This window comes from Miniopterus schreibersii (assembly GCF_964146895.1).
Source record: "Miniopterus schreibersii genome assembly, chromosome: 20".
In the NCBI taxonomy this organism is placed as follows: Eukaryota; Metazoa; Chordata; class Mammalia; order Chiroptera; family Miniopteridae; genus Miniopterus; species Miniopterus schreibersii.
In genome coordinates, this window is record NC_138122.1 from 13,258,610 (window position 1) to 13,283,900 (window position 25,291).

Consider the following 25,291-nt stretch of genomic DNA (forward strand, 5'->3'; position numbering starts at 1 on the left):
GGGGCGGGACCCGGAAGTACTTAGAGGAGCTCGGTCAAGACGCCGTGGACAGGATTGTTGACCATTTTCCACGCTCGCTGGTCCTGCCGCCGCCGCCGCTGCCGCCATGGGGAAGCGACAACACCAGAAGGACAAGATGTAAGTTGAGCCCTACCCAGGCGCTCCTGGCTCTGCCTGAGTCCTGCCCTGCCTCAGTCCCCGCCTGTTCCGCATTCTGCGGTGCCCCCCTTCCCTCTTTCGGAGTTGGTCCCCAGAGCCCCTCCCAGGTGTCGCTTCCATCCGAAGCTTCTGCCTCCTCCCGAAGCTTCCGCCTCCTCCCCAGAGGGGTAATTCCCCCCGAGCCGCGGAGATCTCCCGGGATCCCGGCTTTGGAGGCGTCTCCTCTAATAGACCTTAGGTGTCCTCACCTGGGCGCGGCCTTCCCGCCGCCTCGGCGCTACTCGGACACAGCCCCCTCGACTTCGCTTTTGCCCTGGACCGCCCCCCTCTCCACTCACGAGCTCTGCTCCTGAATTAGCCTCCTGTCCCTCCCAGTGTGCTGGTTCACGCCCATCAGCTTACACACATGTACAGAATCTTCCAGTTTAAAACAAACCAACCTTACTCATATTTCCCTCCAGCTGCCACCGTGTTTCTTACGTGAAAGAGCTGTGTGTACTTGCTGTTTTCTGCTCTCTTGAAACTACTTCAGTCAGACTTTAGTGTTTCCAGCACTACTCTTGTAAGGATCCCAGTAACTTCCATTTTGCTAAATCTAGTGGTCAATTTTGCTAAATCTAGTGGTCAATTCGCAGTCCTCATTTTGTTGGGCTCCTCAACAGCATACGATACAATTGACCACTTCTCTCCTTCTGAAGCCCTTCTTTGGGATCCTCCTTCCCATCTCCCAGTGGGTGATCTGTCTAGTCTTGCAATAGTCAGCTGCTTACTCGACATCTCCACTTGGAGGTCCAGTACACATCTCAAATTTAATATGCCCCAAACACAACCCTTGTTTTTCAGTTCCTGAGCCTGCCCCTTCCCCATTTTCCCTATCTCAGTTTGCTCAGGTTAGAAGTCTGGGAGTTAGCCTTGGTGCCTCTTTCCCTCAGCAATTATTTTCCTCTAGTCCATCAGTAAGTCCTGCTGGCTCTTCCAGGAACTGACCACTTTCTTGCCCACCAATCCCCACATAGGCGGAGTTTATGTCAACTCCTTGGACCTTTGCAGTCATCTCCTGATTAGATTTCTTTCCTTTTTTTAAAGGTTTAGCCTCATCAAGAGAGCAGTTTTGTTTTATTTTTTTTATTTTATCTTTACTGTTGAGAGTATTACAGGTGTCTCATTCCCCCCCCCCCAAATTGACCCCCTCCACTTTGCTTCCACCCCCTTCCCAGGACTTCACCCTGTTATTGACTGTGTCTATGGGTTATGCATATATGCATATAACTTCTTTGGTTTATCTCTTCCCACCCTCCACCCCCCTTCCATCTTTCCTCTGAGATATGACTGTCTGTTGCATGTGTCAATGTCTCTGGATCTATTTAGTTTGTCAGATTCTTTTGTTCATTAGCTTCTTCTTAAAGAAGACCCTTCAACTTTTCCTGTACTGCTGGTCTGATGGTGATGAACTCCTTTAGCTTTTTCTTATCTGTGAAGCTCTTTATCTGACCTTCAGTTCTAAATGGTATCTTTGCTGGGTAGAGTTATCTTGGTTGTAGTTCCATGTTTTTCATCACTTTGAATATTTCTTGTCACTCCCTTCTGGCCTGCAAGGTTTCTGTTGAGAAATCAGCTGACAGTCGTATGGGTGCTCCCTTATAGGTAACTAATTGCTTTTCTCTTGCTGCTTTTAAGATTCTCTCTTTGTCTTTAACCTTTGGAATTTTAATTATGATGTGTCTTGCTGTGGGCCTCTTTGGGTTCCTCTTGTTTGGGACCCTCTGTGCTTCCTGGACTTGTAAGTCTATTTCTTTCCCCAGGTAGGGGAAGTTTTCTGTAATTATTTTTTCAAATAGGTTTTCAATTCCTTGGTCTCTTTCTTCCCCTTCTGTCACCCCAATAATATGAATGTTGGGCCTCTTGAAGTTGTCCCAGAGGCTCCTTAAACTATTTTCATATTTCTGGATTCTTTTTTCTTTTTGCTCTTCTGGTTGGGTGTTTTTTGTTTCCTCATGTTCCAAATTGCTGATTTGAATCTTAGCGTCCCCTACTCTGCTCTTGATTCTCTGTAAATTATTCTTCATTTCAGTTTCTGTAGCCTTCATTTCAAATTGGTCCTTTATTATGTTATCGATTTTCTCAGTTATTTCCCTAATAGTCAGCTTAAACATCCTTATAAACAAAATTCTGAACTCTGAATCTGTTAGCTTGCTTGGATCTATTTCATTTAGTTCCTCTTCTAGAGATTTCTTCTGTTCTTTCCTTTGTGACATGTTTCTTTGCCTCCACATTTTGGCTGCTTCCAGGTGTTTGTTTCTATGTATTAGGTAGAGCTGCTGTGTCTCCTGGAATTTGTAGAGTGGCTTTGTGTAGTAGGTGTCCTGTGGGTCCAGTGGCTCAGCCTCCCGTCACCTGAGCTGGCCTTCTAGGTGCTCCCCTGTGTGGGCGGTGTGCACTGTCCTGTTGTAGTTGAGCCTTGGTTGCTGTTGGCATCACTGGGAGGAATTAACCCTCTGGCCAATCGGCTATGAGGACCAGCTGCAATACAGCCAAATAGCTGCTGTGCTGGGGACACCCCTATGGAGCAGGATTTACTTTAGTGGGGCTTTGATGTTCACCAAGTGCCCCCCTTCAGTGTGTCAGTTGTGGGTGTGGTAGGGTTGTAATCCAGCGTGGTGGAGTCTGACCACCAGGTGCACTGTCTCTGGGGTCTCCTGGGAGGTGTAAAGTCAGCCTCTGCCAGCGCCTTGCCCAGGGCCGCCAGCATGAGCTACACACAGCAAACCGTAGTTGACTGCTACTTGTGCTGGGCTTGGAGGAGCCCAGGAGAGGCCAAGCTATGAACCAATGCAGCTGCCGCTAGTGCCAGGCCTGGGGCCACTTATCAAGATGTATGGGGCATGCTGAGGCCAGCTGCTGCTTGTTTGAGAGATTTTAGGAAAGTCCTAAGCATGAGGCTTGAGAGACCACTTGTGTAGAAAAGCCACTGGAAATGGCCTGGATGAGCTGCAGGTGGGGAGGGGCGGGGCCAAAGGTGTGAGTCTCAGGTGCTGGCGATTCAAATATGGCGCCTGCCTGCCTGCTCTGTGCGGGGACAACTCGACAAAGGAGCAGTGGCCTCTGTCAGCTCTTCTGCCTGGGAGAAAACTGCCCCTCCAGCTCTCCCCCCGATTTCAGGCAGGTTAGTTCCTCCCCATTGTCCCAGGTCCTTTCTGGCTGCTGCCCGGCGGCACTGGGCTCAGAGGGAGGGCGTCTGAGTGAGTCCATGCGCGGGCCTTTTAAGAGGAGCTGCCTGGGGCTCCTGCAGCCTCCGCGACCCTCAGCGACAGTCCCTGCTGGTTTCACAGCCCGAAGGTGTGAGGAAGTCTCTTCCTGGCCCTGGAGCCCTGGGCTGGGGGCTTGATGTGGGGCTGGAACCCCTCTCTCCTCCGGGAAACCTCCACCCCGAGATTCCCTCCCGGGTTTAAAGCGCGGCACTGGGTGTGGGCCGCCGGCTGCGTCTCCGGGATTCAGCCCCTATCCGTCTGCATCTCTGCCCCTCCTACCGGTCTTGGTGCTTCTTCAGGTCCCTGGTTGTGGGGTTTCTGTTCAGCCAGATTTCAGGAGGCTCTGAGTGACGGTGGTTCTGTATTTTAGTTGTAACTTTGATGTGGTTGCAGGAGGCGGCGAGTGCAACTGTTACCTACACCGCCATCTTGCTTCTCCGATAAAATCCATCTCCTGATTAGATTTCTGCTGCCTCTCTTGCTTGTCCCTCTACACGGAGCAAACAGAGTGATGCTTTAAGGGCTACATTAGATCATGTCAGAACTCTGCTCCAAACCCTCCAACAGCTTTCCATCCCGCTTATAGCAAATCCAGAGTCCTCGCATGGCCTGCAGGACCCCTCATGATATAACCACCATCTGTGTCCTTTGTCTGCTGCCACAGTCCCCCACGCATAGTTTGTCAGTGACTTCACCCTTTTTTGGGAACACAAGAGCTTTTCCTGCTTCCTGGCTTTTATATGTGATATGCCTGTTTGGTCCTTCTGCCTGGAAAGCTCTTCCCCCAGATCTTCACATAGCTAGCTCCTTCTCACCATCAAGCCTTCTGTTATATTCAGTTCATTTTCTTGAGAGCAAAGCAGTACTGGTAGAATTTGCTTAGTTGTTTTTGTACCCCCAGGTCTGTTGTGTTTATCATTATGTACCTGTTACATAGTAGGTGTTTAATAAGCATTTACTGAATGAGTGAAGTGATTCAGTTATTCATTACTTCCAGAGACTGTCCTCTTCACAAAGGGGTGGAAGTAAGATTCTCTCTCTGTTCTTCAGGTACATTACCTGTGCTGAATACACTCACTTCTATGGTGGCAAGAAACCAGGTAAGGCATGAAATCCTTCTGTTCCCCTTGGTATGTAATTAAGGAATGATGTTTTCACTATACAATGAACCTGTAAAAATTAACAATTAACAAGAACATGGAAACATAGTAGATAAATGCGCTGAGGACGCAGACAATTCAAAAAAGAGGAAGAACACCAAAAATATGAGAAAATACTTAATCTTGGTGTTTTTGCTTTTTTTAATGTAGGTTAAAATAACATTCTTTTCTCAGGTTAATACAGGCAGGCATACCTTGCTTTTATTGCACTTTGCAGACATTGCGTTTAGAGCAAGTCTGGGTATGGTTTTTCAACAGCCTTTGTTCACTTTTGTGTTTCTGTGTCACATTTTGGTAATTCTCACAATATTTCAGACTTTTTCATTATTATATTTGTTGTGGTAATCTTTGATCTTGTGATGTCACTATTGTAATTGTTTTGAGGCATCATGAACCATGCCCATATAATACAACAAACACAATGAATAAATGCATGTGTTCTGACTGCTTCACCAATTGGTCGTTCCCTCTCCTTGGGCCTCCACATTCCTGAGGTACAACAGTATTGAGATTAGGCCAATTAATAACCCTACAATGGTCTATAAGTGTTTAAGTGAAAGGAAGAGCTGCCTGTCTCTCACCTTAAGTCAAAAGATAGAAATGATTAAGTGAGAAAGGCATGTGGAAAGCTGAGATAGGCCGAACGCTAGGTAGAGCTCTTGCACCAGTTATCCAAGTTGTGAATGCAACATAAAGCTCTTGAAGGAAATTGAAAGTGCTACTCCAGTGAACACACAAATGACATGAAAGCAAAACAGCCTTGAGAAAGTGTCAGTAGTCTGGTTGGAAGAGCATCCAGTTATAACATTCCCTTAGGCCAAAGCCTAATCCAGAGCAAGTCCCCAACTCTATATTCAGTACCGTGAATACTGAGAAAAGTGAGAAGCCATAGAAGAAAAGTTTGAAGGTAGCAGAAGCTGGTTCATGAGGTTTAAGGGAAGAAGCTGTGTTCATAACATAAAAGTTCAGGGTGAAGCAGCAGGTGCTGATGTAGAAGCTGCAGCAAGTTATCTGGAAGACCTAGCTAAGATGACGAAGGTGGCAACAAGAAACAAAAGATTTTTGATGTAGATGGAACAGCCTTATATTGGGGGAAAATGCCATCTAGGACTTTCCTAGGCAGAGAGGAGAAGCCAATGCCTGGCTTCAAAGCTTCAAAGGACAGGCTGACTCTTGTTAGGGGCTAATGCAGCTGGGGACTTGAAGTTGAAGCCAGTGCTCATTTACCATTCCAAAAGTCCAAAGGTCCTTAAGAATTATGCTAAATCTACTCTGCCTGTGCTCTGTAAATGGAACAACAAAGCCTGGATGACAGCACATCTGTTTACAACATGGTTTACTAAATATTTTAAGCCCACTGTTGAGATCTACTGCTCCGAAAAAAAATATTCCTACTCATTGACAATATACCTGATTACCCAAGAGGTCTGATGGAGATGTACAATGGAATTAATGTTGTTTTAAAGCCTGCTAATAGAGCATTCATTCTGCAGCCCATGGATTGATCAAGGGAGTAATTTTCACTTTCAAGTCTTATTAAGAAATACATTTCATAAGGTTGTAGCTACAATAGATAGTGATTCCTCTGATGGACCTGGGCAAAGTAAATTGAAAACCTTTTGGAAAGGATTCATCATTCCAGATGCCATTAAGAACATTCGTGATTCGTGGGATGAGGTCAGCGTATCAACAATGACAGGAGTTTGGAAGAAGTTGATTCCAACCCTTATGGATGACTTTGAGGGGTTCAAGACTTCAATGGAGGAAGTAACCACAAACGTAGTGGGAATAGCAAGAGAACTAGAATTAGAAGTAGATCCTGAAGATGTGACTGAATTGCTGCTATCTCATGATAAAACTTTATGGATGAGGAGTTGCTTTTTATGGATGAGCAAAGAAAGTGGTTTTTGAAATGACAACAAAGGATTTAGAATATTACATAAATTTAGTTGATGAAGCAGTGGCAGGGTTTGAGAGGATTGACTCCAATTTTGAGAGGAGTTCTGAAAATGCTATCAAACAACATTACATGCTACAGAGAAATTGTTCGTGAAAGGAAGAGTCAATAGATGCGGCACACTTCACTGTTGTTTTATTTTAAGAAATTATTTCCGCCACCTAACCTTCAGCTACCACCACCCTGATCAGTCAGCAGCCATCAGCATCAAGGCAAGACCCTCCACCAAGTAAGAGATTATGACTCACCGAAGGCTCATGATGGTTAGCAATTTTAGCACTAAAGTGTTTTTTAATTAAGGTACGTACAGTACATTTTTTAGACATAGTGCTAGTACACACTTAATAGACTATAGAATAGTATAAACATAACTTTTATAAGCACTGGGAAACAAAGAAATCTGTTGGAATCACTTTATTACAATATTCACTTTATTGTGGTGGTCTGGAATCAAACCCCCAGTATCTACTAGGTATGGCGTATGTTGTTTTTCCTCTTAAATTCTTTCCTGATGTACCCCATGTGTTTTGGTTTTATTTATTGAAAGTTTTTGATCCAAAGCAATTGCTGCACTAGGTAAAATGTATTTGGGCCTGGCTGGCATGGCTCAGCAGTTGAGTATCGACCTATGATCCAGGAGATCGCAGTTCAATTCCTGGTCAGGGCACATGCCTGGATTTTGGGCTCGATCTCCAGTAGGGGGCGTGCAGGAAGCAGCTGATCAATGACTCATCATTGATGATTCTATCTCTCCCTCCCTCCCTCCCTCTCCCTTCCTCTCTTTGAAATCAATAAAGATATATTTTTAAAAATGTAATTGATTTGTTAGTAGGGATGCATACATGAAATTTTTTACAGAATAAATATTCTGTCTCTTATTTTTGTTTTAAACAGACATCCCACAATCAAATTTTCGTCGTTTACCTTTTGACCACTGCAGGTAAGAGTTTTGAGAGTTTAATTTTTCTCTTTTAATCATTCTCTGATACTTAGTTATTTGACAGTGAATGTGACCCTTGGAGGTGCAGATGTGGGTTCCGTCTTCGTTCCCCCACCCAGATCTTCTCTGAACTGGGAGAAGGTGACTCAACAATGAGGAGAGCTAATGTCTCTTTTCTGCTTGTTCTGTGCCTGTGTTTACAAGTGCTTTGTTTTTTTACCCTCATTTGTACCGTCCAAGGTGGGTAGAGTTGTTAAGCCTGTTTGACTGTTGAGAGAATCAGTGCTCAGAATGAGGCCCGTAAGTCTTTGGCTGGATTTCTCTCCCACCCCCACCAGGTTTTGTCATCAGCCCCATGAGAATGTCTTATTCAGATTGGGTATGAATTGGTTTTATGAAAATACTTTCATCCTTGGTTCCCAGTTCCTGCAAGAGGTCTCTGATCTGTGTCTCTCCTATTTTTTAACTACACTGGGTTCTGGGTAAAAATGTGCTTTGAGAATGTGCCCTTTAGGTTGCATTTGGTAGAGGATATATGTACATTTCTTGCTGCTTGGAGCTTGATTTGGTGCCAGGTCCTGCTCTAGCAGCGCTACTAGGTTAGAGTAGACTTTTGGGCCAGATAGAAAGGGGTGAGGTTGCCCCATGAGGGCTTCCTGGGGCAGCGTCCAGGTAGGTACTCCCCCATGCTGCCAGGCTGTCTAGGTCCTGGGGACTGATCTGTGCTGACCAAACTTGTAGGTGACCGATACATAAATAAGCCACGTCAGCCAGGGCTCTTGATGGCTAGTGACAGAAATCCCATGCAAGGAAAAGGGTATTGGCTGAAGGAAGTCCACCAGGTATGGTCTCCCTTCATCTGTGGGCACTTTTTCTTAAGGAGACCGTTCCTGAGGTGGCAAATGGCCTGTGGTAGCCTGCGCCTCTGCAGGCCCTTCTACCCCCCATCCAAATATGAGAACTGAGTCACGTGTCTGCCCCTAGGAAATGTGGGGAGAACTGTGTGTACAGTCTGTGGTTAGGAGCAGGCAGGGCACCCCCGGTTATGAGACCCCATCAGAGTCTCTTCAGATGGGAGAGGGCATTTCTCAGTAGAAAAGTATGGCCTACCTATGCCTGCTATGTGAGGTTTTGGAGAGTGAGCGAATTCTAGTCCTGCCTTTCCCAGGCCACCTCCAGGGACCTCTTTTGGGCTTGAACATGATCCCATGTGTATTACATATCACAGCACAGAGTATGGAGAGGACCAGGCTGCAGTTGTCCCTAAGCCCCTCTTACCACCTCCTGGAACCCTTGCTTTGTACTTACTGGTTTGTGCTGGGAGCTTCTGAGAGGCAGGGATGTGAGGGTGCCTCTGTGCTGGCATCTAACCCATGCTGTGCAGAGGAGCACCAGAATTGTTGGAGGAATGACCGAAAGAGGGAGGAGCAAAGGGAGGTCATAGCCATGTGGGAGTGGCCTGGCTAGTCCATTGCATGACCAGCAGTGACCATGTTCTTTCTCAGCCTCTCTCTGCAGCCCTTCAACTATCCAGTCTGCACCCCTGAAGGTGTCGTCTTTGATTTGCTGTGAGTTCTCCCTTGACTTTTGAGCTAACAAATGGGGTGAGATTGTTGATACCCACTCGGGAAGGGGATGTGGGGCCAGCTGGAGGGTTTGTGGTTCTAAGCAGTGCCAAGCCAGGCCATGCTGGGGTCCCTGGAAGCCTCGGGAGCCCTGGGTAGGTCTTTTGGGGACACAGGAGGGACAGCCAGGGCCTCAGAGATGAAGCAGCAATGCTGCTGTGACCCCTGGCAGGCGGCTTTGCTGGCAGGTGCTACTGCCTCTTCCTGGAGTGGCATTGACCTCCCCCCACGTGGGTTCCGCGTGTTCTAATTGCCGCTCGTACTTGTTTTGGAATGTTAATGAACTAAATATTTTTCACTTTTTGAAAGAGTCATAATCAGGGTGCATATTTTTCCAGTGCTGTATTTTGAAGCATTATGTTCAGTTTTATGTTCCAACATAAGCCAGCTTATATACTTTTCTCACGTTTCAGACTTATTTTAGAAAAATTGTAAGAAATTTCAAAAGAAAAATGTACCGTGGTCACACTGTTTGGGAATAACCATTTTTCCTCCTCTTTTTCTGAGTTTATTTGTGGTAACATGGTTGAGATAATAGCATGGAGAGTTCTGGAGCCATTCCTTACTCAGTCATGAAGAGAGCTTTTCCCATGTCATTAAGAATTCTCTGGCCCGGCTGGCGTGGCTCAGCGGTTGAGCATCAGCCTAGGATCCAGGAGATCGTGGTTCAGTTCCTGGTCAGGGCACATGCCCGGGTTGCGGGCTCGATCCCCAGTAGGGGGCGTGCAGGAGGCAGCCGATCAATGACTCTCATTGGGGTTTCTATCTCTCTCCCTCTCCCTTCCTCTCTCTGAAATCAGTAAAGATATATTTTTTTAAAAAAAGAATTCTCTGGAAGTTATAATTTTGATGGTGGTCCAGTATCTCATTTTATAGATGTATCACCGTTTATGTACATCTTTTTTTTTTTGCTAGTTTGTCTTGTTTATACATAACCTCAATAAAAACCCTGAATATACTTTGAAACCATGTTTCCAGAAATATCCCCTGCTTCCTTTTTTAAAAATATATCTTTATTGATTTCAGAGAGAGGAAGGGAGAGGGAGGAGAGAGAGAAACATCAAATGATGAGAGGGTCATTGATCGGCTGCCTCCTGCTCGCCCTCTGCTGGGGATCAAGCCCACAACCCAGGCATGTGCCCTGACCAGGAATTGAACCACGATCTGGATCCTAGGTCGATGCCCAACCGCTGAGCCACAGCTGGCCAGGCTCCCCCGCTTCCTTTGATGAGGCAAGGTGCTCCTCTCCTTGGCTTCTGCTAGCAGAAGTGAAGCGGAGCAAAGCCCCTTCACAGCTGTCCCCGGAAGCAGCCACCTGGACTGTGCCGTACCTGCCCATCACGCTGATGCTCTCTGTTCTCTTCCCTTCAGGAACATTCTTCCTTGGCTTAAGAAGTATGGGACCAACCCCAGCAATGGCGAGGTAAGGGTTGTGCAGGAGGTTAAGTGATGCTAGTGAACACTGTTCTATCGCCTGCCCTTTGGTTCTGAGGATCCCTCCCCAGCTGGGTGGCTCAGTTGGAGAGTCATCCTGTACACCAAGAAGGTTGTGGGTTCAATTCCTGGTCAGGGCACATACCTAGGTTGCGGGTTCGATCCCCAGTCAGGGAGTGTATGGGAGGCAACCTATTGATGTTTCTCTCTCTCCCCCCTCCCCTCTCTCTAAAATCAATAAACATATCCTCGAGTGAGGATTAAAAACAAAACAGAGGATCCCATCACAACTGCTCTTAGCATTTAGGTATGTTTATTCCTTTTCCCCTACTTTTTAGTGTTTTGTCTTTCTTAAATAGTTACACACGGAATAAGGCGACCACTACCGAGCCGAAGAAATAATTCGTTGTTTTTTTTTTAGAGTGTGAGAGAGACACATTGATTGGTCGCCCCCTGCACTTGCCCTGACCAGGCTGGGGATTGAGCTGGCAACTGAACTATGTGCCCTTGGCCGGAATTGAACCCCGGACCCTTCAGTCTGCGGACTGACGCTCTAACCACTGGGAAAAACCGGCCAGGGCATACATTTGTTTTTCAGTTTCAGAAATAATCAGTGATTGCCATGAAACTGTCTGAACATCATAGAGTATAAACAAACCTGGGCCTCGGCCTTGACCTCCAGCCTGGATGTCAACCCCTGTGCTTGGGGCCAGTTTGCTGGCTCAGAGGCTGGGCTTTTGTTGTACAGCCCCCTTACCTAGGTTAATCACTGTGTCCTGGGGCCCCCAGGTCAGCACCCCTGCCTCCTCTGGTGAAGGCTTGAGTGGTCAGACTTTTCCAGTCTGTCTGTGTCACCCAGCCTCAGCAGTTCTTCATATCAGCCACTTATTCATTATTATTAATTATGAATTCTACTTCCAGAAATTGGATGGGCGGTCCCTGATCAAGTTGAACTTTGCAAAGAACAGCGAAGGTAAGGGGTCTCTTTTACAGCCAACTCAAGGACTGGCCGTCAGAACCCAGCCTCTGCCTCTTGCCAAGTTCTCTGTACAACCAGAGAACTTCCTTTCTGATCAGGCTGGACGCTTGCTTTTAATTTCTTAAAGATATAACAACATTTTTTCTTAAAGGTCCAAATAGTTTTTAAAGCTGAGGGTGGAGGGGTGAAACCTTGGGTTTTGGGTATTTCTTCCCACAAAGGCAATTGGGCCATGTGGGCCTCTGGTGGCCTTTGTGGGCACAGGTGGGCCCTGTGTCTGGTTTGCTCATAGCTGGAGGCAGAAGCTGCACAGGCTGAGAGGCCCAGGGCAAGTGACTGGGCAGTGGCTGTGGGGGTCTGATGGATTTGTTGGGTGGTTCTTGGACTGGTCTTCTTGCCACTGGTCGTAAAGCCCTAGTCCATCGGGGGTCCTCCTGCTTTATATCTGCACACACCCTGTCATTGGTCAGATGAGGCAACCCCCAAGGGCACTGGCGTTGCTTTCTGTTCTTGCTGGGCCTGACGTGGTTCTCTTGGCCCATGCAGATAACATGGTCAAGGCTGGTGTCCATGCTCACTGGGTGTGTGCATTTCAGTGAGATGCTGAAGCACCTGAGGCTGGGGCCTGTCTAACACTCATCTTTGACCCCTGATCCTGGCCCATAGTAGGTGCTGATTCATAGTGATGAGTTAATGGGTCTCAGGGAAACAGAAGCACAGCACTTCAGAGACAGTCCCTGGGTGTCAGGGAGCTCCGCCCTGGTGGCCAAGTGCTGTGGGCTTCCCTGCTTGGAGATCAGCTGATTTGGGGAGGCCCACAGTATGTCTCATTCAGCAAATCTTTAGGGAGTGCCTGCCATGTGCAGAGAGCAGAGCAGGCCAGATCTCTCTGGAATGATTGGAACTTACATAGTGGGAAGGGAGGAAACTGGAAACAGATCACCATAGTGTGTCAGGTGCTGCTGCTTCTACCAGGGACAAAAGTAAAGCAGGGTAGGGAGAGGGGTGGTCATAGGAAGACTCATGGACAGGGTTTGAGTGGAAATCTGATGGGAAGGAGGGAGGGAGCTGTGTGGGGAGAGAACATTCTAGGCAGAGGGCACAGCCAGTGCAAAGTCCCTGAGGCTAGTCTGGGAATAACGAGGAGTTCAGTGTTGCTGGAACAGTGTGAATGAGAGGCGGAAAGCAGAGGCATAGTCAGAGGGATTGGGGTGGGATGGAGCACAGGGTGCAGAGCAGTCCTGTGGCTCTTGAGTGGCCACAGGAGGACTCAGACGGGAGCCAGAAAGGAGAAATGATATCTGTCCTAATTTTTGCCTATTAACAACTTTGACCTAGCAGTCACCTTGTTTTGTTTTGTTTTGTTTGTTTTGTTTTGTTTTGTTCTGTTTTTAATTGAAAATCTCAGACACATGAGAGTAGAGAAAATTAATATAATGACCCTCTGGGCAGTATCCATCACCCAGCTTCAGTTTCCAGCCACTCACAGCTGGTCTAATTTTACCTGCACCTGCTTAGGTGATTTTAAAGCAAATTGCAAACATTGTGTCATTTCATGCTTAAATACTTCAGTACATACACACCTAAAAAATTAACAGGAATTCCTTAATATCATTGACTGTCCAGCCAGTAGTCAAATTTCCAGAATGCTCTCGTAATTATTTTTATATAGTTTTCAAGTCAAGATTTTTTAGAAGTCCACACAAGTACATGTGGTTGATACCTCTAAGTCTCGTAATCTATGTGTCTCTCCCACCCCCCGTTTTTGCAGTTTATTTGTTGGGACTTATTTGAACAGGCTCCCAGCTACCTGCAGGCAGTTGGTGGAGCAGGGGAGCAGCAGGAGTTTGTTGCAAAATCCCAGGCGACAGAGTGAGGGACGTGGCAGAGTCTGAAGTAGAGGCGGCGGCCAAGGCAATGTTGTCAGTGGCGGGCTGGGGCCTGGTGGAGCAGAAGCCTCTGAGGAAGGCCATGTGAGGGAGGAGGGGGCTTAAGCAGCTGTCCCTCTGAGCCCTGCTCTGGCCATGCTGAAGCAGGGTTCTGCCTTCTCCCTTTCTCTGACGGGTCTCGCTGTGCATGCCTTCTCCCTAGAGAAGTACCACTGCCCAGTGCTGTACACCGTGTTCACCAACAACACCCACATCGTAGCCATCAGGACCACTGGCAACGTCTATGCCTATGAGGTAGGTTCTCTGTGACTGTGTCACATATAGGCTCTTTAAGTGTGTGCTCCTGGGCGCTCTGGGATTGCACAGCCTGTCCCTGTGGAGCCGACATTCTGAGAGCCATCGGCACAGTCTAGAAAGGGCCTTCCTGTGACCTCTGACCTAAAACCTGCATAGTTTTTTTCTATCCAGGTGTCTTCCCCACAGTCATCTTCAGGGAAGACTTTTACTAGCCAGGCCCTGGGAGGGAACCTGTGCTCTGAGGGCAGGCTCTGGGGCTTCGAGGGGAGTCTTAAGCCCCCCAGTTCCTGGTAGTTCCCAAGAGGAGTGGACGTGGGCTGGTGGGCAGGTGTGGGGGAGAGGAAGCTCTGGTTTCCACACCAGTCCTCCTCCAGGTGTGCCAGCAGAGGGTACAGACTGCAGGGGCATGGGCCCCACGTAGCAGGAAGCCCTCTCTGAGCTGTTTTATGCTTGTCCCTGGCCATTGGTAGGGTCCAGGTGGCCAGTGCTGCCCTAGCGGCTCTGGAGGTGACACCCGAGTGTGCATAGATTTGGGGGGCTTGGTACAGATGGGCGGACTCGTTGAACCTGTTTGCGGATGTGTAACACCTGTCATGAGAGTGTCCTGTGAGGAACCTTGCTCAAAGGGCTGAGTTTGAGTTTCTGGGGCTCTACAAGCTTCCTCCTCAGTGGCAGGGCCTGCACCCGTGGGGGGTGCAGAGTAGTCTGTCTTTCCTCATGCTGGAATAGTGCCAGCTATTTGGGCGGGCTGTAGGCTCCCAATGCCAGGTTAGGGACAGGCACCGTGACCACTGGCTTCTTCCTGGCTTCAGGCAGTGGAGCAGCTAAATATCAAGGCCAAGAACTTCCGAGACCTGCTGACCGATGAGCCCTTCTCCCGGCAGGACATCATCACCCTCCAGGTGAGTGTCCCTTCCCCTGTGTTCTCAGGAGGGGTCATCCAAGAACCTTGGCACGGCTGCCCTCTACCAGCCCCATCTCTCCACCCAGGTTCAGTGGCTTCCTCACCACCTGTCTGGTTGCGGTTCCCCAGCTGCTCCTGGCAGGGCCCCCATTTCCAGCTCTCCTTTGGGGAGCAGCTAGCCATTTGTGCCAGTCTGCCCCCCACCTCTGCTTGTGGCCCTGCACGGGGCAGAGCCCTCTCCCTGGCACCCCTGTTCCCTGCTCAACCCCCAGGTCTCCTTGCAGTGACAGGCTTCTCCCCTCCTGGCTCCAGGACCCTCATGCCACCCACCTATCCTTTGCTGCCTGGGGCAGCTGCATGGCCACAGCCTGGGACCTGGCTGGGCTCACTCCGCTATGTGTGTTCTTTTTGCCACAGGACCCTACTAATTTGGACAAATTCAACGTCTCCAACTTCTTTCATGTTAAGAATAACATGAAAATAACAGACCCAGGTATGAACAGCCAGGGGTGGTCTGAGTGCCAGGGGTTGCGGCAAAGTAGGTCAGTGCTCCCTGGCCAAAGCCCCTGCCTTCCTGGGACCAGAGCCTCGATTAGGCAGAGGCAGGTCTGGAATTTCCTGAGCTGACGTTCACCTTCTCCTGTGCTAAGACTGGCAGGACCACATCTGCCCACAGGGGGCCTGATGTTGTAGGTGCCAGTCAGGCCTTACGCCTTAGTGCCCACAGCCTCATGCGGGAGAGGCTGGTATACCCGATCTTCCCACTCAAGACAGCTCCAAGGACCCTTGGGCTCCTTCCTTGCCCAGGCCCTCAGGTGCCTGGGTGTGCCCTGTCTCTGCTCCTTAGAAATTGTCTCTGTTCTCACTGCAGGGACAGGTGTTAGGCAGGTGGGTCCCGTGATGGGTGGTGAGTGTGGGTACTGCTCAGCTAGCGAGTCACCACCACCAGGGTCCTGTGGTTCGGGGCTGTTTTTGAACACTGTTGGGGCCAAGGCTGGGCCAGGGACAGAGACCAAAGCCTTGGTGCGCAGACTGCTGCCCTCTGGGCTGTTCCTCACTGTCTCCCTACACATGCCTCCCTGGGTTTGCCGCAACTATGAAGGTGTCACTGTGATGGAGGCTCGGCCTGTGTCCTGGTCTGGGACTTGTGCTGGTGTAGCCAGCTCTGGCCTTTTGTCCCCGTCATGCACACCTGGGGACATTCCTGGGGGCTCAGCTCCTCCGGTCCACCGTGCTGTTTTGCAGATGAAGAAAAGGCCAAACAGGACCCATCTTATTATTTGAAAAATACTAACGCTGAGACCCGAGAGACACTGCAGGAGCTCTACAAGGAATTCAAAGGGGATGAGGTCCTGGCGGCCACCATGAAGGCCCCCGAGAAGAAGGTGGACAAGCTGAATGCTGTGAGTAGGTAGAGGGGCACACAGCTGCCCGCCTGAGCCACCTGCCCCTCATGGCCCCTGGGAGGGCTCCTGGGATACATTTGGAGGGGAAGCAGGTGGGACCCCAGAGTCAAGGAGCTCCTGGCGGCCTAGAGGACAGCTGCACAGAAGAGGCTGGGGGTGACAGATGGGTGTACTGGGGTCCATGCAGGAAAGGTGACCTCCAGCCATGGAGGGTCTGCTTCATGCTCTGGCCTAAGCTGGGGAGCCTGGAACAGACATGCTGGGTGGATGATGCCCAGTGGCTTTGGTGGTACCACATGATATAGTAGCCTCAGGCATTCAGGTCTGTGGGAGGGGATGTCCCGTGGGGCACGGAGTCAGTGCTATACTGAGCTGGTCACTTGTTGCCCAGAGCAAACCCAGGGAGAGAGAGGGGGGTTTTTTCAGGGGCGCTGTGTGCTGAGGGGAGGGAACAAGTGGTGCTGGGGACTGCTGTATGCCGGGCCCTCCTGGGCAGTCAGGTTCACTTTTTACAATACCCAGTAGTTGGCCCTGAGGCCCTCAGTTGGCAGTGATGGCACCAGGATTTGTGCTCTGGTCTGCCAGGCCCTAAAGCTGCCCCTTCCTCTCTTCAGCTTCCCGAGCTGGGGCTGTGGGGATGGGGAGGTGGAGCTCTGCGGCTCCCTCCTTAAAGAAGTATTCAGGAAAATTTGTAAAAGAAAAAGTTTGTTGTTCATGGTTCCACCACTAACACAATGGCTGTTAGCATTTTGGTGTACTTCCTCCTGAGGGGGAGAAATCCCTCCTTTTATTTTTTCATTCTCCCTAGGATGAAAAAAATATTTATTGGGGTTTATGTTTTCCTGATTAAAAATATAATGTGTTTATTGTAGAAATTGGAAACTTTTAAAAGGACTCTAGAGTCCCTCATCCTTTGGGGCCTTAGGGAAAGGCCAGTCCGGGCTGGGCCATCCTGTCCTCCAGGAGGTTTCTGGTGGTATCTTTGGGTGATGGCCAGGGACGCCTTCCTGGAGGAGAGGCGCTGAGCAGGGGCCTTAGCACTGGGCCAGCTGGCTGCCATGTCCCCAGCCCACCAGCCTCCCAGGACGCTGCTGACATTCCTCCACCGTTTTCTTGGCAGGCCCACTATTCCACTGGGAAGGTCAGCGCCTCCTTCACCTCCACCGCCATGGTTCCGGAGACCGTACATGAAGCAGGTAGCTGCCTTTGCTCCACCAGTGGTGCTGCTCCATAGTGGCCGGGGCAGGTGCCCTGCCTGCCTGTCCTCATGTCTGGGCTTTGTGGGGTCTTAGGCCGCTCAGAAGTGGTCGGGGGGACAGGCCCTTTTGAAGGTGTGTTTGCGTCTGCGGTGGGGAAGGCTAGGCCGGGGGCAGGAGCCCTCCCTGCGTTGTACCCTGCCCTGCCTGCTGGCGCCTCCATCTTGGCCTCTTCCCAGGCTGCCCGTGGGTGTCTTAGCCCTCCACCAAGTCTGCTGTTGTCATTGTCCCCAAGCCCTCTTCCACCTGTGTTTTCGGCCAGTTAGGTCCCCAGCCCTCCCCTCTCCACTCCCCTCTCTTCAGTTCCTTCCCACCCTGGGTCCAGGCTTTTCCAGCATCCCTGCCTCAACTGCTGAGCCCGTCCTTCCCCTCCTGTGCTCAGCTGGGGCAGACCCTGGGCTTCCCCAGGGCCGGGGCCGAATTCCAGGCCTCTGTGCCCGGTGTGGGCGTGGTGTCTTCGGGTAGAGGGAGACCCAGCACTTGGCCTCTGCTTGCAGCCGCCATTGACGAGGACGTGCTGCGCTACCAGTTTGTGAAGAAAAAGGGCTACGTGCGGCTGCACACTAGCCGGGGCGACCTCAACCTGGAGCTGCACTGCGACATGGTGGGTGTGGCAGCCGTCCCTCCCCTGCCCAGGGTCATTTCCAGGTATTAAACATGGAGCTGCACCTAGGATGTGCTTGTAGTAGAAAACTCTGTTCTCTAGGTGTGGTGCCCCCACGTCCCTCCCCAGAAGGGACTCTGGACTCTGTCAGCCATGTGCTGCAATTTTCTCGGCCCCAGTCTGGGTGGCAAACACGTCCCGTCTGCCCCCCCCCCCGTTGGCGTCTCTCTGTTTCCCTTTCTTGGACTTGGCAGCTGCAAGTGTCTAGTAGTTTAGCAACGTGGGTCCTTACCATCGCTTGGGCTGGGTAGCTGAGCCTCTTCCACTGTGCGATCAGGGCTTGGGTGGCATTCATGACCCTCTATTGGCTGCTTCATGCCTCACAGAAGTATCTGGGCTGTTTTGCAGACACCAAAAACCTGTGAGAACTTCATCAAGCTCTGCAAGAAGCAGTATTATGATGGCACCATCTTCCACAGATCCATCAGGAACTTTGTGGTGAGTGATGTGGGTCAGCGATGGCCTCAGGGCAGGTGAATCCTGGAGGTGACTTCTGTCATATGTGGGAGCCCCTTCTCAGGGGCAGGGCACCTGCCCCTTCAGCATACAGCCTGGCCACACTGGGCTTGTGCAGATACGTGGCCAGGGAGGGCCTATGTCCTCAACAAGAGTTCAGACCCCTTTGAGTCCATCTGGTAGGTGGGGAATTGCTCCTGTGGGCAGTGGGCTGTGGGCGGCTGTGGAAGTGCCGGCAGGGCCATGGGGTCACAGGCATGGCTTGCTCACTGGTTTTTGTTCTTGCAGATCCAGGGGGGTGACCCCACTGGCACAGGCACAGGTAGGTACTGGTGCTGGGGCTCCCTGGGCAGCTTTGGCTGCTCCATCAGCCATGAGGGGGTAGGTAGGTGGGGACATGCTAAGTTTCCAGATGTGGTTAGGTGACCTTGGGCACATCCCTATTTTCTCATTTTGAGACGGTCATAGGCCTAAATGATGGATGGAAGTGGGAGCATGTTGCCTCCTCCACAGGCCTCCAGGGCACCCACCTTTGTCAGTGGACCAAGGGGTGCTTCAGGGATCCCACAGCAGAGGGAGGTGGTTCCCCTGTACCAGATGTCTGGCTACCCTCTTACTGCCTCTCAGAGGCCCCCTCAGCTTGTCAGCTGCTTGGGCCCAGGCCCATTCCCTTGCCTGTGTGGGTAAGCAGTAACGATGTGTGGCTTCACCTTTTACTTTGTTCTCGGGGCAAGACCCCACGTAGGGGCTTCGAGGGGTTGGGGGGCTCATGAGCGCCAGAGCTGCCCTCCAAGGTGCCCCTGCCCCAGACACAGCCCCAGCAGTGCCCGGTGCCCCTTGAGACTTAGCATAGATTTCTGGAGCAGGGCTGCATCCTGCTGGCTGCACTCAGCTAGGACCAACCAGTCGTTCTTGCTGACATCTGTGCTGCTTTCTCTTCCAGGTGGGGAGTCGTACTGGGGAAAACCCTTCAAAGATGAGTTTCGGCCCAACCTCTCGCACACGGGCCGGGGCATCCTCAGCATGGCCAACTCGGGGCCCAACACCAACAAGTCTCAGTTGTGAGTTGCTGGGTGACTTTGGGATGGGCCTGGGGAGGCGGCCAGGGGCTCCAAGCAAGGTGTGCAGCAGCACCCTGGGGAGGTGGTAGCATCACACGTGACACAGCTCAGACCAGATCTGCCCAAGTACAGGCGTGTGTACCTACGTGCAGAACAAGTCAGCAGGCAGCACTGTTGTCTGGGGCATGCACCTGTGAAGAAATAGATACAAGTTCCCAGGAGATCCGGAAAGGCCTGGAGAAGGCGCCACAGGAAGCAGATGTGGGTGTGGGCACAGGTGCCCAGGCAAAGGAATGGCAGGGAGGGGTAGTGGTGCAGGAGGGGCCAGAATCGAGGTCTGGCTTGAGCAGCCGTTGGTTGTGGTGCATTTATAACAATGGGGGTACTTGGTGAGGGGACAGGAATTCTGCTCTGAACATTTGTGTGTCAGATGCCTGGGACACCACCTTGTTCCTAGTGGGCCTAAGTTTTGGTGCTGAGAGGATGCGGATGGGCTAGAGGGACAGGCCTGGGTGTCCGCATGTCCAGATGTAAAGGGTGGGGTGGGGTGGGGGTGAGGGGCCCACCAGGAGCAAGTGTGGGGAGAGGAGCGGCTGGACCCAACCTGGCGCAGGGGGCGGGTGTTCCCCGATAGGCTTCTGGCCCCTTTCCTCTCACTCCAGAGCCGCATACTGCATTTGTGTAAATCGGGACTTCTGTCCGTTCATTGCCTGTCATTCCTGCACCAGCGTTACACTTACTAATACATTGGCTCTGTAGGAAGCTATGCAGGCAGTTCCACTCTGCTCTCACATTAGTTTCTGGCTTTACTCTCTGATAGGAACTTTAAGATCCTTTTATCTAGAGCTCTGTTGGGAGTCTAGTTGGAATGACGTGACGTCTGTATTTTGGAAGAAAAGATGTGACATCTTCCATCTGAGAATTTGACTTGGCTTTCCCTGTGGATATGTTTTATATTGTCTAATGTGATTTTATAGTTTTCTTCACATGGGTCCCTTGCCTTTCTATATAAATCTACTCTACAGGGATTTTATAATTTATTACCACAAATTATAAGTGGAGTTTTAAGTGGAATTTTTTCCCTAGTTCTATTGCTTATGTAGAGAAAACCTATTTATTTTATATCCAGCCACTTTATCAAATTCTTCTATAATTGAAATAGTTTTTTTGTTAAGAGTGTCTTTGGAATTTCCAGATACATTTATCAGCACAAGGTGGTGTCCTCTCTGCTTTTCTGGTGCGAACACCAGTCACCTCCCTGTGAGGCCTGAGAGGGAGAGGACGTGGCATCCGCTACACGACGTGCTGTTTTGCCATCTGCTTAAATTTGTTGTGAGACCTGCTTTTTTAGGAGAGGTGGTGGAATTTCCAGATGCTTTTCTCTTAGCATCTGTTATTGTGATAGGATTTTTCTCCTGAAGTCTGTGGATGTGACCACTAGGTTGAGCAGCCTTTCTGTGACTGTTTTGTCCTGGAGTAAATCTGGCTGGTTCTTGCTGCACTGTGTTCCACTGGCTACTAGTTTCACTTGAGTGCCTGTCTTTGTACGGGCTCCCAGTCTCACCTGGTCAGCTTGGGTCTGGATGTGGGGTGCAGCTGAATACAGTGAGCCTGCTATGACTTTATGGCCCAGGGTAGTTTAACTTACGCTCGAGTCAGCTGCTTGTGAAGTTAGCTGGGCAAAGACAGCTTGCAGATCATTCATGCTAATTCCTTAGTTGGGCTCCAGGTCATGGGCCAGCTGGAGTGTTTCTGTTTTGCCAGAAATTAACTCGTCCAGCTCTAGATTTCCAAGATGGTTTTCCTGGTGTCTCAGTGCTCACGTCTCCTCTCTCAGTCCTGATCACATCTGTGTTCCTTTTTCCTGAATGGTTTGTGAAGGGCTTGTCTGTTTTTACTTTGTGTAACTGTTTTCAGTTTCCACCTTTAACTTCGTTTGTTATCTCTTCTTTCACGTCTTACTCTCTGCCACTAAGGACAGTCAAGTCTGTACACATGCAGTGCGTGCCTTTCCCTCTCGCTGCTTGTTAGTTGCTGGTAGTTTCAGTTTCTTTCTAGTTCAAAGAACTAATTTTAGATGTTATTTACTGTTATATTTTTCCCCGTTCATTATTTTTATATTTTCTTCAGGACTATTTTATTGTCTTTTAAGCTTCCCTGTGTTAGAAATGAGCTACTGAGATACCTGCTGGGTGGCCAGTCAGGTCTGCACAGCCACAGGCTTTGACAGCTGTGACCTGTCTGCGGGCCTTGCTGGGTCGGACCTGGGGGCTCGGGAGAACTGTCCCTGGTTGAATGTGGTGATGCATATTGATAAAGCTGGGGGGTTGAAACCTCTGTCCTTCTGTATCCGTGGGGTGTCAGGATGAGGGCAGTGTGTCATGGTCACAGCAGGGCTGCCCTGCCTGCACCGCTTCCTGGGGAGTGGCTTCGTGCACTACAGCCTGCCTTGGAATGCTTTTTGCCCTCATGTCTTGTCTGATACCTTCTTCCATCTTCTACTTTCAGATTGTTGGAGTTTTAGGGCTTTTTAATGGCGCACACACGGATTTTGGTTTAATTCAACCTGAGAATCTTAAGTGTGTACTTATCTTTCCAGTTGGTATACTGCCATTATCTTAACTTGTGCTTTCTGATTAACCTTTTTCAATATTTCTATTTCTTCCTTTTCTCTTTCTCCTGGTTTGGAAATTGGATGTTTTACTTCTAGCCTTAAATCAAGTACATCTATTTAAACTGTGAAGTTACTAGTTAATACCCCTCCCTCCCTCCCAGACAAGACCCTTCCAATCACCCCCACCATCCACATCAGTGTAGTCGGGAATTATGTCATCCACTAAAGACAATTTTTTTAATCCATTTGTTGATTTTAGAGAGAGGGAGGAAGGGAAGAGAGAGAAACATCAAATTGTTGTTCCACTTATTTATGCATTCATTGGTTGATTCTCGTTATGTACTGACCGGGGATCAAACGCACATCGGAATGATGCGCTAACCAACCAGGTACCCAGCCAAGACCTAATTCCATTTTTTTTTTTGCCAAATCAGAAGTGGAAATGTTCTAGGTCAGTGTTGCTCTACGTGCACCCATGTCTCTGTGTAAATCTTTACTCCTGTCCTGCTCATTGCCTCCTTCCTGCTGGTTCAGAGTCCTTGGTGCTTTAGTCTCAGTGGATGGGTTCTGGTCTGCTTGCTCCATCTCCAGAGCAGCCTCTGCCTCCAGGCTCTGGGCACAGTGTCTGCCTGATGGTAGGTTGGCAATGGCCGGGCCTGAGCCTCCCCTGACCATTCCTGGTGGCTGTGCATTAGGATTTCTCCTGGGGGGGCCAGAGGCCCCAGTCCCCAGGGTGGCACTTTGGTTGATAGCCTGCCCTGGACAGATAGGGTATGGGGGTCGTGTACACAAGTGAGCAGCTTCCCAGAGCAGGCTTGGGGCAGGGTGTGTGTGTGGGGGGGCTGATTTGTGCCCAGTGGACTGGGGGACCAAGGTAGGAGTGGGGAAGCTCTCACACTCTTCCTGACCCTCCTGTCCTCCCCAGCTTTATCACCTTCCGCTCCTGCGCTTACCTCGACAAGAAGCACACCATCTTCGGGCGGTAAGAGAAAGCTCCTGCATGAGGTTTGGGGTCTTGCTGCCTTTTCCCTAGGCCTGGCCCTGTACTCTGTTGCCCTCTTGACTGTCCCCGCTGAGGCTATGGCCGTGCAGAAACAGGGAATTGGGGCTTCTATTTTGAGCAGGGGACCTTGGCTAAGGAGAGGAGCCCAGCTCTAGCCCTGCCTGGTGGCTGTCCTGCCCAGTCAGCCCCTTGGGTTCTTTGGGTGATCCCAAATCGCGCATCTGGGTCACCTCCTCTCTCCAGCTTCTTGTCCAGGGCCAGCAGACCTTCCCTGTGAAGGCCCAGGTGGTATTTCCAGCTTTGTGGCATATGATCTCTGTCACACTCCTCTGCTTTGTGGTTGCAGCCCAAAAGCAGCTATGTCAGTGTGGAAGCAGTGGATGCTGTGTCCTAATACAGTTTTACTGGCCACCTGCTGGCCTTGCCTCTTACACCCCTCCTCTCCTGGCCCACAGTCCTGGGCTGGCCCTGTGGGTCTTTCTGAATCCAGTCTGTCTGCACCCCTCACCCTGTGTGAGGCCTTCGTGGGCCTGCGGCCTGGGCCCATTCTCAGCCCCTCTTCCTGCCGTGCTGTGGGGACTTGGCCTTTGGGGGTGCCCTGAGCAGGTTCATATTCAGATCCCCCCTCTCCTGCAGGGTTGTTGGGGGCTTTGACACACTAACAGCCATGGAGAATGTGGAGAGTGACCCCAAAACTGACCGCCCTAAGGTATGTACCCTGGGAGAACAAAGGGGCCACTCCCCAGGCTCTGCCAGGCAGGCGTGGGGTCCTGCCAGCCCTGCTCACTGGCCTCCCCCTGCTATAGGAGGAGATTCGCATTGAATCCACCACGGTGTTTGTGGACCCCTATGAGGAGGCTGATGTCCAGGTGAGGAGTGTCCAGCCACCACATGGGGAGGGACTTGGGGGAATCCTCTCCAGCCCGAGGGGCTCCGGACTAGCCATGTCCCTGCTCCACCACAGATTGCCGAGGAGCGGAAAAAGACACAGCTGGAGGAGGCAGCCCCAGAGAACACAGTGAAGAAAAGCCAGCCCAAGCCAGGGAGCCAGGGCCCCCCCACGTACCGCCAGGGGGTGGGCAAGTACATCAACCCAGCAGCCACGTGAGTGGGGTGGGAGCTGGTGTCCGTTTCCATGGTATAGTCCATGTGCTTACTGATCTCATAGCAGGCACGGGGATCGAGCAGTGAGCGGGTGCTGGGAAGCCTCTGCAGGGTGGGGGTGATGTTGAGAACATGGCTTCCAGCTTGGGGCCTGGCCCCCATAGCAGCTAGAGCCTGGTGTGCTCTCTTCCCAGGAAACGTGTAGCAGATGAGGAACCATCAACCAGTGCAGCTGTCTCCGTGGCCAAGAAAAAGCCCAGTGGAGGTTTCAGGGACTTCAGCTCATGGTAGTAGCAGCAGGCCTGCTGCTCTGGACCCAGGTAGGGACACAATACTGGGGCTTGTGTCCACGCCCCTGAGGTTTTTGCCCTCATAAACCTGCCCTTTGGGCTGCACCTCAATGAAGCCCTTGCCTATTGCTTGGGTTCCCTTTCTTGGCCCCAGGAGCCCATGGGCCTCCTCTTCTGTCACCCAGTGCAGAGTATCCTGGCCCTGTTTCCCAGTCCTGCGCCCTGCTGGAGCCCACATCTTGGACCACCAGGCACTGGGTCTAGGTCTGGGAGAAGGGCTGTCATCTCCTGATCGCGGTTTTCTTATCACCACCACCCATTTCCATCATCTCGGGGTCTTTTTTTTACTTCATGTGGTCTCTGACCTGGAGGCTGAGGTCTATGTTTTGACAAAGCTCAGGGGCTTCTGATGCCAGTGATTTGAGAACCCTGGACTAGAACCTACATGTTATTTCCAAAAAACTTTCTTGCCACCTCTTGCTTGGGTTTGCTGAGTCCAGCCTAGCAAGGACCGTGGGCAGTCCCAGCTGTGCCCATTGCAAGCCTGCGTCTGGGTTCTCCTCCAGGACTGCCCACCTCTCTGTCTCAGGATGGTGATGAGACCACACGTAGGTGAAGACAGCTGTTCCTGCTGGACATGAAGGCCCTGCCAGCTGGCACGCCCCCTTGCCCATCCTCAGGGCCCATCCTTGCGCTCAAACACTGGCCCTCAGCTCTTAGGAAATGCTAGTATGGCTGGCCCGAAAGCCCTAACTTAAAAGTTCCCTTCCCTGATCCTGTTTTTCTATAAATGTCTTAAAAAACTTACTCTTGCCTGCCCGTCCTTGTTTTCTGTTCGTTCTGCA

General features: G+C 50.7%; 1 protein-coding gene across 2 annotated transcripts in view; it reads left to right on the plus strand.

Moving 5' to 3' along the window:
• The window catches only part of PPIL2 (peptidylprolyl isomerase like 2), a 26,587-nt gene continuing 1,296 nt past the window's right edge, over positions 1-25,291 (plus strand). The window contains exons 1-21 of one of the 2 annotated variants that reach the window (XM_081122458.1): positions 1-138; positions 4,458-4,507; positions 7,419-7,464; positions 8,970-9,032; positions 10,461-10,512; positions 11,445-11,496; positions 13,594-13,685; positions 14,501-14,590; positions 15,010-15,085; positions 15,838-15,995; positions 17,119-17,194; positions 17,752-17,858; positions 18,267-18,356; positions 18,663-18,696; positions 19,318-19,435; positions 22,975-23,031; positions 23,689-23,761; positions 23,859-23,921; positions 24,017-24,156; positions 24,351-24,476; positions 25,013-25,243. In XM_081122458.1, coding sequence (XP_080978584.1) covers positions 107-138; positions 4,458-4,507; positions 7,419-7,464; positions 8,970-9,032; positions 10,461-10,512; positions 11,445-11,496; positions 13,594-13,685; positions 14,501-14,590; positions 15,010-15,085; positions 15,838-15,995; positions 17,119-17,194; positions 17,752-17,858; positions 18,267-18,356; positions 18,663-18,696; positions 19,318-19,435; positions 22,975-23,031; positions 23,689-23,761; positions 23,859-23,921; positions 24,017-24,156; positions 24,351-24,447 — 1,566 coding nt within the window. In that variant the 5' untranslated portion in view covers positions 1-106 and the 3' untranslated portion in view covers positions 24,448-24,476; positions 25,013-25,243. Of the gene's footprint in view, positions 139-4,457; positions 4,508-7,418; positions 7,465-8,969; positions 9,033-10,460; positions 10,513-11,444; positions 11,497-13,593; positions 13,686-14,500; positions 14,591-15,009; positions 15,086-15,837; positions 15,996-17,118; positions 17,195-17,751; positions 17,859-18,266; positions 18,357-18,662; positions 18,697-19,317; positions 19,436-22,974; positions 23,032-23,688; positions 23,762-23,858; positions 23,922-24,016; positions 24,157-24,350; positions 24,477-25,012; positions 25,244-25,291 lie in introns of those variants that run through there. The other variant, XM_081122457.1, reaches the window with a different exon arrangement.